Source organism: Oryctolagus cuniculus, chromosome 5 (assembly GCF_051225735.1).
Source record: "Oryctolagus cuniculus isolate XC-2025 breed Fujian yellow rabbit chromosome 5, ASM5122573v1, whole genome shotgun sequence".
Taxonomy (NCBI): Eukaryota; Metazoa; Chordata; class Mammalia; order Lagomorpha; family Leporidae; genus Oryctolagus; species Oryctolagus cuniculus.
The window spans coordinates 138,942,561-138,954,224 of NC_142871.1; the positions used below are offsets into that span (position 1 = coordinate 138,942,561).

Below are 11,664 nucleotides of genomic sequence, written 5' to 3' on the forward strand. Positions count from 1 at the left end.
AGTCGCGGCGCCGGCGCACTGGTTGCCCCTCTTTCAGGCCAGCTCTCTGCTGTGGCCCAGGAGTGCAGTGGAGGATGGCCCAAGTGCTTGGGCCCTGCACCCACATGGGAGACCAGGAGAGGCACCTGGCTTCTGGTTTCAGATCAGTGCGGTGCGCCGGCCACAGCACACCAGCCGGGGCGGCTATTGGAGGGTGAACCAACGGCAAAGGAAGACCTTTCTCTCTCTCTCTCTCTCTCTCTCTCTCTCTCTCACTGTCCACTCTGCCTGTTAAAAAAAAATAAAAATAAAGATTTATTTATTTATTTGATAGAGTTACAGAGAGAGAAGGAGAGGCAGAGAGAGAGAGAGAGAGAGGCCTTCCATCTGCTAGTTCACTCCCTAATTGGCCACAACGACAGGAGCTGTGCTGATTCAAAGCAAGGAGCCAGGAGCTCCTTACAGGTCTCCCACGTGGGTGCAGGGGCCCCATAGCAGAGAGCTGGATCAGAAGTGGAGCCACTGGGTCTTGAGCTACGAGCATATGGGATGCTGGCACTGCAGGCGGTGGCTTTACCCACTATGCCACAGCGCCGGCCCCAAGATTATCTTAATAAAACACTAACTTTGTGTCTCCTTGTTAAGAGTTCGCACATGAGGCCAGCAGTGTGGTGCAGCAGGTTAATCCTCCACCTGTGGCGCTGGCACCCCTTAGGGGCACCGGTTCTAGTCCCGGCTGCTCCACTTCCAATCCAGCGCTCTACTGTGACCTGGGAAGGCAGAAGGTGGCCCAAGTCCTTGGGCCCCTGCACTCTCGAGGAAGACCTGGAGGAAGATCCTGGCTCCTTGCTTTGGATCAGCCCAGCTCCAGACGTTGTGGCCATTTGGGTAGTGAACCAACGAATGCAGAACTTTCTCTGTCTCTCCCTCTCACTGTTTGTAATTCAACCTCTCAAATAAATACATAAAATCTTTAAAAAATGCACAAAATCATCGCATTGATTTGGAACGATTTAACAATGTCAGCGCATAAAAGAGCTTACAGCAAAACCCTCATTATTTTGACAGAGGATCAGATTTTAATCTTTCATCAGTGTACCTTTATACTAATGTTAAGTTTTTGAAAACCCCCCTAATAGTATTTAAAAACTTGTAGTCAATATATTTTTTAAAGATTTATTTTATTTATTTGAAAGACAGAGTTACAGAGAGAGGTAGAGATAGAGAGAGAGAGGTCTTCCATGTGTTCATTCACTCCCCAGTTGGCTGCAATGGCCAGAGCTGGGCCGATCCAAAGCCAGGAGCCAGGAGCTTCTTCCGGGTCTCCCACATGGGTGCAGGGGCCCAAGGACTTGGGCCATCTTCTACTGCTTTCCCAGGCCATAGCAGAGAGCTAGATGGGAAGAGGAGCAGCTGGGACTAGAACCGGCGCCCTTATGGGATGCCGACGCTTCAGGCCAGGGCTTTAGCCTGCTGCACCACAGCGCTGGCCCCTATAGTCAATATTACTACACGTACTCCTTCAGATTTATTTTTCTCAAACCTTTTGTGACTTATTCAAACCTTGGCAACTTCCTTAAGCCTTTAGTTGTTTTTAAGTAGTCTTGAATTATTTGTCATACATGGACAATTTATAAAATCATGTTGGTTGGGGCCGGTACAGTGGTGTAGCAAGTAAAACAGCCACCTGCAGCGCCGGCATCCCATATGGGCACCGGTTCAAGTCCCAGCTGCTCCACTTCTGATCCAGCTCTCTGCTGTGGCCTGGGAAGGCAGTGAAAGATGGCCCGTGTGCTTGGGCCCCTGCACCATGTGGGAGACCTGGAAGAAGCTCCTGGCTCCTGGCTCCTGGCTCCTGACTTCAGATGGGCACAGCTGTTGTGGCCAACTTGGGAGTGAACCAGCGGATGGAAAACCTCTCTCTCTTTGTCTCTCTCTGCATCTGCGTTTCTGTAACTCTGCCTTTCAAATAAATAATCTTTTGAAAAACATGCTTGCTAATAAATCCCAGTAGTCCTTTTCCCATAGAATTTAAGTTGCTATAACTTAAGTGTGCATTCAGAGACATTTATCAACGTGCCTGGGACAGTGCAAGCGGCATTATCTCTTTTACCTTTACCCATTTTATACTTGGCCATTATACATAGATGACTTAGGAGACTGACATATTAGACAGAGCTCTCACTTTCAATCATTTTCCTGTCAAAGAAAACTCTATAGGCTAGCTCTTTGTACTTAACACATAGAACACAATAAACATTAGAGCATTACCTGAATTTTTACTATTTTACAAAATATTTTTATGTTTTTTAATGATTTATTTATTCATTTGAAAGTCAGAGTTACAGAGAGGCAGAGGTAGAGAGAGATGTTCCATCTGCTGGATCACTTCCCAGATGGCCATAAAGGCCAGAGCTGGGCCGATCTGAAGTCAGGAGCCAGGAGCCAGGAGCTTCCTTTGGGTCTCCCAGGTAGGTGCAGGGACCCAAGTACCTGGGCCATCTTCCACTGCCTTCTCAGGCCAAGCAGAGAGCTGGGTAGGAAATGGAACAGCCGGGACTCGAACCAGCGACCATACAGGATGCCGGCACTACAGGCAGCGGCCTCACCTGCATTGCCACAGCACCGGCTCCGGATCAATGCTGTTTTTGAACCTCTCTGCATTAGCTCACTTTGGTGTCACAGAATAGGCTTGTATACACAGAATTTCCCCACCTTCCCACCTTGTTTTCTTAATAAAACAACTTTAAGCTGGGAAACAGTGACATAAACCAGAGCTCCGTAAGTGACCAATTTCATTTGACCTCAGGGAGGACGGTAGCCAGGCAGTGTCACAGTAAAGCACTAACGTTTTCTTTCATAGGTTTAAAACGAAGGTTGTTTTTAAATTTTGCATAATGCATCATACAGGATATAAAAATGGGTCTCTGCTCACCCCCCTCATTCTGGCCAGACCTGTTTAAACAAATTACAAAACAAACCTGGCAAGGTCCAAAGCAAGTGTTTTCAGGCAGTGAGTTATTTATTTATTTACTTACTTACTTAATTACTTACTTACTTAGATCAAAGGGAGAAGTCCCTTTGACCCCAAAATGTAACCAAATTATCATGAAGCATATGACCCTGGCTTCATCAGGCATGAGATTGTTATAAACCAGTCACAGAGGCTGCAGCTGAGGTGCAGGGGAGAGTGGACCTTTTAGGCCCTTCTACAAGCACAAGAAGTCAGCTCTACAACCTGATAATGGATTAAAAAAAAAAGATTTATTTATTTGAAAGGCAGAGTTACAGAGAGGCAGAGGCAGGGCGAGAGAGAACTTCCATCTGCTGTTTCACTCCCCAGTTTGCCCCAACAGCAGGAGATGGACTAATCCAAACCCAGGAGCCAGGAGCTTCTTCCAGGGCTCCTACACAGGTGCAGGGGTCCAAGGGCCATCATCGACTGCTTTCCCAGGCCAGGGCAGAGAGCTCTATAGGAAGTGTAGTACCCAGGTGGACTCGTGCCCATATGTGAGGCTGGCACTGCAGGCAGCGGCTTTACCCGCTACTAGGCCAGAGGACCTGCTCTGTGATAGTGGATTTCTAAGCTAAACTTTGGGGAATGATCAGAGATGACAACATATCACCACAGAAAGTGGAGACTGAGGCAGGGTGAAATGTCTAGATTCCTTAGGAGGCCAGCTCTCTCCACCCTCCAGTTTGCAACCAGGCTAGTTAGTGCAACAGAAAAGATAAGACATTTCTTCTTTAGGTTCTGGGGGTCAAAAGAGTCCCGATAGTTAGAATACACCCCAAAGAGTGCCAGCTGGAGATGACTTGTTTCCCATCTGTAACGAGAGGATAAAAACAAAGATATTGGGGCCAGCATTGTGGCATAGTGGTTAGGCCACCTGTGACACCAGTGTCCCATATGGGTGCTGATTCAAGTCCCAGCAGCTCCACTTCCAATCCAGGGCCCTGCTAATGGCCTGGGAGAGCAGTGGAGGATGACCAACTACCTAGGCCGCTGCCACCACTCAGGGAGACCCAAAAGAAGCTCCTGGCTCCTGGTTTCGGCCTGGTCCAGTACTGGCTGTTGCGGCCATCTGGGAAGTAAGGCAGCAGATGGAAGATCTCTCTCTGTCTCTCCTGCTCTCTGTAATGCTGACTTTCAAAATAAATCACTCTTCTTGTATGGTGTCCCAAAGCTTTTACTTGTCCTTAGTTTGAAACATCTCTCAAAACTCCAACCTGTGGGACCAGATGAGCCCTGAACACCATAGTGAGGGAGGGGGCTACAGGAGCTAATACGCATGCTCAGACCCTCCTTGCCTGTGGTCTGGGGATTCCAACACCAGGTCTGAGGGACTGGGAGCAGCACCAGGTGCCCTGCCGGCATCACCCTCCTGGCTTCAGCGAATAGGAACAGCTGTCTTGTGACGCCCAGCTTTGAGCCATGTGTTATACGCCTGAATTTGGAAGTGAGCTTTCTTGAAGAGTCTCAACTAATAGCCTCAGGGCCGAAGTTTGGATGGAGGGCACTGGACCTTGCTACTAGACTAAAATAAGCAGAAGAGGGCATAAAGATCGTGGTAGGATTGTAATTTTTCCTAATGAGGGCCATTTTAGTCACTTTTAACTGGTTGACAGGGGCCTGGTATATTTGAAGAAAAATGACCATGTGGGCCAGCACTGTGGTGTAGCGGGTAAAGCCGCTACCTGGAGTGCTGGCATCTCATGTAGGCACCATTTGGAGTCCTGGCTACTCCATTTCCGATCCAACTCTCTGATGTGGCCTGGGTAAGTAGAAGATGGCCCAAGTCCTTGGCCCCTGCACCCATGAGGAAGACCCAGATAGAGCTCCTGGATCCTGGCTTCGGATTGGCCATTGCCATCCCATATGGGTGCTCATTCAAATCCTAGCTGCTTCACTTCTGATCCAGCAGCAGAAGATGGCCCAGGTACTTGGACCACTGCACTCAAGTGGGAGAACTGGAGGAAGCTCCTGGCTCCTGGCTCTGGCCATTATGGACATTTGGGAAGTGAACCAGCAGATGAAGGCCTCTCTCTCTCTAATTCTACCCTTCAAATAAATAAATAAATAAATAAATAAATAAATCTTTAAAAATTATTAAGATCCAGCTCTGGCCATTGCAGCCATTTGGGGAACGAAGCAGTGGATGGAAGACCCCTTCCCTCTGCCTCTGCCTTTCAAATAAATAATTAAAATCTTAATAAAAAAAGAAGAAAAAAAGCAACTATGAAGGAGAGTGAGGTTTCCAAAATGCAGAGGCAGAAGCAGGCGCTTCCTCACCCTTCTGATAATGATCGGAGTCACCAGGGATGTGACAGGAACTTGGAGCCAGTCGGTTCTTTGTCTCATGGCGATATAGACTTACACGAGGGACAGTAAGAGAGCAGAGTGAGCAAAGTGAAAGTTTTGTTGAGAGGTAGAGACTCCTGCTTGCCAGGAGGGGTCCCAAGGGCGGGATCCATCCAGGTCTAGTGTTGGGGCTTCCATAAGGCGTGCATGTCAAGCGATCAGTTCTGCTAGAGTTTTGCTCGTCAGGGGTCCGTTTTGTTTTCCTATGCCTGTTGTGTAGCAGTCGAGGGTCCTGACCAGATAACAAATGCTATCGTGTCAACCCTTGTGAGCTGTGAGAGCTGAAAGACTTTGCCGACCTGACCAGGGGAGGCAGGTGGTGCCTGTCTGCTCAGTGGCTGAGCACTGAGACCTCAGCTCTGTGCTGGGTTCTGGTGTGACGCCGAGCCTAGGTCCTCACACGGTGACCTGTGGCTGCGACCCATTGTGCTCCCTATCAATCTTCTCATTTTCTTGGGGCAATGACTTTTGTCCAGTCAGCGACGGCAGGTTTCCTACAAACACCTGGTTCCAGAGTCCCCCAGGAGTGTTTGCTCACGGCCTGCTAACCTTGCCGTTTCTCACAGTGAGAATTAACAAAGTCAGACCTAAAAGGCCCAAGAAAGTGCCTGCCACATTGGAGCGGTCAACTTTCAAAAAAATTTTTTTATTGTTTTATTTATTTGAAAGGCGGAGTAACAAAGAGAGAGGGAGAGAGAGCGAGATTTTCCAGGCCTTGGTTCAGCCCCAAATGGCCACAATGGCTAGGGCCAGGCCAGGCCTAAGCAGGAGCCAGGAGCTGCATCCCAGCCTCCCACGTGGGTCAGAGGCCCAAGCATGTGGGCCACCCTCTGCTGCTTTCCCAGGCATAGCAGCAGGGAACTGGACTGGGGGTGGAGCAGCCCTGACTGGAACCAGTGCCCTGTGGAATGCCAGCATCACAGGCAGCAGTTTTACCTGCTAAGCCACGGTGCCAACACCCTCTACTTTGTTAATTTTTTTATTTTTATAAGGGAAACAGATTTCACATGTTTTATATATACAGATTTAGAGGAATAGTGATACTTCTACGCAACCCTCCCTCCCACCCACACTCCCACCATTCATCCTCCTCTTTATTTTTTAAAGATTTTATTTATTTATTTGAGAGGTAGAGTTACAGAGAGTGAGAGGGAGAGACAGAGAGAAAGGTCTTCCCTCCGTGGGTTCACTCCCCAGACAGCCGCAACGGCCAGAGCTGTACCGATCTGAAACCAGGAGCCAGGTGCTTCTCCCTGGTCTCCCACGTGGGTGCAGGGACCCAAGCACTTGGGCCATCTTCTCCTGCTTTCCCAGGCCACAGCAGAGTGCTGCATTGGAAGAGGGGCAGTAGGGACTAGAACCAGCTCCCAGATGGGATCACTGCCCCACAGGCGGAGGATTAACATACTGCACCGCGGAGCCAGCATCCATCCTCCTTTCTTACTTTTTTGTTTATTGTGTATAATGACATATTTTCAGTTTATTTTATAATTATAAGCTTAGCACCCCCACTAAATAAGGAATCCAACAAATAGTAAGAAGGAGAAAACCTCTTTTCCTCAACACTATATCAAGGGCTACAAAGAATAATTGCTTCTTTTTTTCAATTTTATTTACATTATACAAGTTTCATGTATTTCATATATATAGATTTAGGAACATAGTGATAGTTCTCTCCCTCCTGCCTACACTCCAACCCATCTTCCTCCTCCCTCTCCCATTCTCTTAATATTTTAAAGATTTATTTACTCATTAATTTAAAGGCAGAGTTACAGAAAGGCAGAGGCAGGGAGGGAGAAAGAGAGAGGGAGGTCTTCAATCAGTTGGTCACTCCCCAAAATGCCACAATGGCCAGAGCTCTACTGCTCTGAAGCCAGGAGCTTGGAGCTGCTTCTGGGTGCTCACCTGAGTGCAGGAACCCAAGCACTTGGGCCATCTTCTACTGTTTTCCCAGACCCTAGCAGAGAGCTGGATTGGAAATGGCTGCACTGGCCAGGGCTGGGCCAGGCCAAGCTCAGGAGCCAAGAGGTTCCCCTGGGTCTCCTACCTGGGAGCAGAGGCCAAGCATTTTCCACTGCTTTCCCTGGTGCATTAGCACCATTTAGCTGGCTTGGGAGTGGAGCAACCAAGATTCAAACCTGTGCCCCCAAGACATGCTGACAAGCAGCGGCTTAACCCAGTACACCACAGGGCCAGCCCTAGGCATCATATTCTGAAATGATCTTTTCCCAAGGGGGTCCCTGTGATACTGAAGTGGTAGGTGACAGACGCTAGGAATGAGGCATTTCTACTTCGGTATCATCAGAATTAGCTTCAGGCCAAGGCATCATGCCGACCCATTTTAGAAGTGGAGAGCAGGTGTCAGAGCAGCTAAGGGACTTCCGTATCACTGGGCACGCCAGGGCTCCAGCACCATCCCCTCACTGTCCATTTGACTCTCCTACTTGATGTGTAGTCCGAAGAATCATCAGGGCACTGAATGAAGCAGGCACAGTTACAGGAAAGAGCAGCGTGAATCTCCCGCTCAGCCACCTCTTGTTCTTTATTTTCTAACTTAATTTTATTAAGGCTTCTTAATATGGAGAACAGGGATTTTAATGGGAAAAATAACTTGTTACCCTTGCACGCCAGAATGGGGAGAACGCCTGTTGTTCTTCCCACTTCTCAGGAACACCCCTCCCACTGACCTAGTTAGGGGGTGTCTTTACAAGGCTTTACCTGCACACCCTCCGTGAGCTACCCAGCCGGCCTCACTCAGCACAGTGGTCTATGGTGGCCACGCCCCCATCCCAAAACCCACACCCAATCATTCACCCAAGGACTCAGTTTTTTCAAAAGGATCACAGTGCAGCGTAACCTTCCTTGTCCAGCCCCAGGTCCTGACCTGAGGGAGGCAGGAGGCCTCCAGTTCCACACACCGTGAGCTAACGGCTCACCACCTTCTGACCACATAAAATAGAGAAACCAGCAAGACACCATTCAGATTTATGGAGGTTTATTTTCCTTGAAGTAACAAATAAAATTGGCTTCATTAGTACAAATGTGCAAAAAATATGACTATACACCGTCGCTACATTTAAAACTGGAAGCAGTAAGTTCAGCAGCAGTGAAAACTCTAGTCCCCGATGCAAAGAACACATGGAGCTCAGAGCTGAGGCACAGCAGCATACAAGGGAAGGGAAAGTCCAGAGTCGCAGCCACCTCTCAAAGTAAACGTGGGATGTCCCACCAAGGGCCCCTAATCGACCTCCTCGATGGTGGGCCCGGACCCAGGGCCGCCCCCGCCGCCTGCAGCCCCGAAGCCCCCGCCGGCCCCGGCCCCGGCCCCGGGGCCGCCCGCACCCTGGTAGAGCCCGCTGATGACCGGGTTGCACACCTGCTCCAGCTCCTTCCGCTTGTGCTCGAACTCGTCCTTGTCGGCCAGGGTGTTGGCGTCCAGCCAGGAGAGGACCTCCTGGCACTTGTCCAGCACGCGCCGCTTGTCCGCCTCGCTGATCTTGCCCTTGAGCCCGTCGTCCTCCACGGCGCTCTTCATGTGGAAGGCGTAGGACTCGAGCGCGTTCTTGGCCGCCACGCGCTCGCGCTGCACCTCGTCCTCGGCCTTGTACTTCTCGGCCTCCTGCACCATGCGCTCGATCTGCTCCTTGCTCAGGCGGCCCTTGTCGTTGGTGATGGTGATCTTGTTGGCCTTGCCCGTGCTCTTGTCGGTGGCCGTGACGTGCAGGATGCCGTTGGCGTCGATGTCGAAGGTGACCTCGATCTGCGGCACGCCGCGCGGCGCCGGCGGGATGCCGCTGAGCTCGAAGCGCCCCAGCAGGTTGTTGTCGCGCGTCATGGCCCGCTCGCCCTCGTACACCTGGATCAGCACGCCGGGCTGGTTGTCCGAGTACGTGGTGAACACCTGCGTCTGCTTGGTGGGGATGGTGGAGTTGCGCTTGATCAGCGGCGTCATCACGCCGCCCGCCGTCTCCAGCCCCAGCGACAGCGGCGCCACGTCCAGCAGCAGCAGGTCCTGCACCTTCTCCGACTGGTCGCCCATCAGGATGGCCGCCTGCACCGCCGCCCCGTAGGCCACCGCCTCGTCCGGGTTGATGCTCTTGTTGAGGTCGCGCCCGTGGAAGAAGTCCTGCAGCAGCTTCTGCACCTTGGGGATGCGCGTGGAGCCGCCCACCAGCACCACGTCGTGGATCTGCGCCTTGTCCAGCTTGGCGTCGCGCAGCGCCTTCTCCACGGGCTCCAGCGTGCCGCGGAACAGGTCCGAGCACAGCTCCTCGAACCGCGCCCTGGTGATGGACGTGTAGAAGTCGATGCCCTCGAACAGCGAGTCGATCTCCAGGTTGGCCTGCGTGCTGGACGACAGGGTCCTCTTGGCGCGCTCGCACGCCGTGCGCAGCCGCCGCACCGCGCGCTTGTTGCCGCTCAGGTCCTTCTTGTGCTTCCGCTTGAACTCCTCCACGAAGTGGCCCACCAGCCGGTTGTCGAAGTCCTCGCCGCCCAGGTGCGTGTCGCCCGCCGTGGCCTTCACCTCGAAGATGCCGTCGTCGATCGTCAGCACCGACACGTCGAACGTGCCCCCGCCCAGGTCGAAGATGAGCACGTGGCGCTCGCCCTTGCCGCTGCGGTCCAGCCCGTAGGCGATGGCGGCCGCCGTGGGCTCGTTGATGATGCGCAGCACGTTCAGCCCCGCGATCACCCCCGCGTCCTTCGTGGCCTGCCGCTGCGAGTCGTTGAAGTAGGCCGGCACCGTGATCACCGCGTTGCTCACCGGCTGGCCCAGGTACGCCTCGGCGATCTCCTTCATCTTGCTCAGCACCATGGACGAGATCTCCTCCGGGTAGAACGCCTTGCTCTCGCCCTTGTAGCTCACCTGCACCTTGGGCTTGTCGCCCTCGCTCACCACCTGGAACGGCCAGTGCTTCATGTCGGCCTGCACCACCGGGTCGCCGAACTTGCGGCCGATCAGCCGCTTCGCGTCGAACACCGTGTTCTGCGGGTTCAGCGCCACCTGGTTCTTGGCCGCGTCGCCGATCAGCCGCTCCGTGTCGGTGAAGGCCACGTAGCTGGGCGTCGTGCGGTTGCCCTGGTCGTTGGCGATGATCTCCACCTTGCCGTGCTGGAACACGCCCACGCACGAGTACGTCGTGCCCAGGTCGATGCCGATCGCCGTGCCTTTGGCCATGGCGCTGCTGCCGCGCGCTCTCGGCCGCGCACCGAGCCGGGGGTCTGGGGCCGGCGGGCGAGGAAGGCGGCTGCGGGCCGGGTTCTTGCCGGAAGCGGGAGGCGGACGGCGCCGCGCAGAGTGGGCCTCGGAGGCTGTGGGGCCGCGGGCTTCGCGCTGGGGGTGCGGCCGCCGAGCAGGGTCGCGGTGGTGTGCGCTGCAGTGAGCCGCTGTCGGGGGCCGCCCGGGTTCTGCCGTTCGCCCTGGGCGCCCGCAGCCGCCTTTATCCGTCGCGGCGCGCCCCGCCTGCCGCCGCCTCGGCCAATCAGCGAGCTCGGGGCGGCCGCCGGTCGGGAATCTTCCAGGGGTTTCGCTCGCGCCCCGCCCTCGGGCCCCTAGTACCCGTTAGAGACCGGGGTGCCCGCCCTCCGCGGAACTTTCCAGACGCTTCTGGGAGTCCCTGGAGCGGCCCGGAGCCCCGGGGCGGGGGAGCCGCGGCGGGAGGCGGCTGTGGGCTCGGCCTGCGCGGCGGCGGTGTCCGGGCCCCTTAGTGTTAATGCGGGAACTGCAGGGCGGGTGAGGCTGCGGCCCTGACACTGGTTCCGCGGTTTAAGGTGGGACTGAGGGCTCCGTGGGTGCGCGGACTCCCAGAACGCAGAGGGTGCCCGGCTTTCCCGCAGTTGACGGCGCTCGGCGAGCTGTGGCCGCTCTGAGGGCCCGTGTGTGGGGGCGGTGGTGAAGGGGCGCCTTCGGGTCGCCGTCCCGGGGTCCAGATGGGGGGCGCTGCCCGAGGGCGCTCTGCCCCTCCCTCCGCACCGGCCCCTCCCCGCGGAGCGCTCTCCTCGTAATTTAAAGTGGGAACCAGAGGGAACGGTGCAGTGTAATATTGGAGTGTGGAATAAATGGGCCGGGAGCTTGGAGTTGAAAAGACCGGCGACTTGTGTACAGCAGGTGTTATGATGCGGGGGCTGCTCTGACCGAGGACGGGGTGTGCTGAGGTTGGTGAGGGAAGCGCTGTGTCAGTCGCTCCTCTTACTGGAACTGGACCCGGAGGTTAGCAGAAAAAAAATTTTCCACAGGATGCTGGAGACTTAAGGCTTTGGGAGCTTCTTGGGTTCTTTCAACACCAGCCCCCAGCATGGGTCCGGTTAGCCCCTCCCCCCTT

At 53.9% G+C, this 11,664-nt stretch overlaps 1 protein-coding gene across 1 annotated transcript; it reads right to left on the bottom strand.

The window, feature by feature from the left end:
• Nucleotides 1–8,319: 8,319 nt before the first annotated feature.
• On the bottom strand, nt 8,320–10,739 carry LOC100353783 (heat shock 70 kDa protein 1B). The gene has a single exon (XM_070074197.2). It carries the CDS (start codon nt 10,518–10,520, stop codon nt 8,580–8,582), a length of 1,941 nt encoding a protein of 646 aa, XP_069930298.2. The 5' UTR covers nt 10,521–10,739; the 3' UTR covers nt 8,320–8,579.
• Between the last annotated feature and the right edge of the window lie 925 nt (nt 10,740–11,664).

Coding starts and splice junctions, on each gene's coding strand:
- LOC100353783 (XM_070074197.2), bottom strand. CDS start 10,520: ATGGCCAAAGGCACGGCGATCGGCATCGACCTGGGCACGACGTACTCG.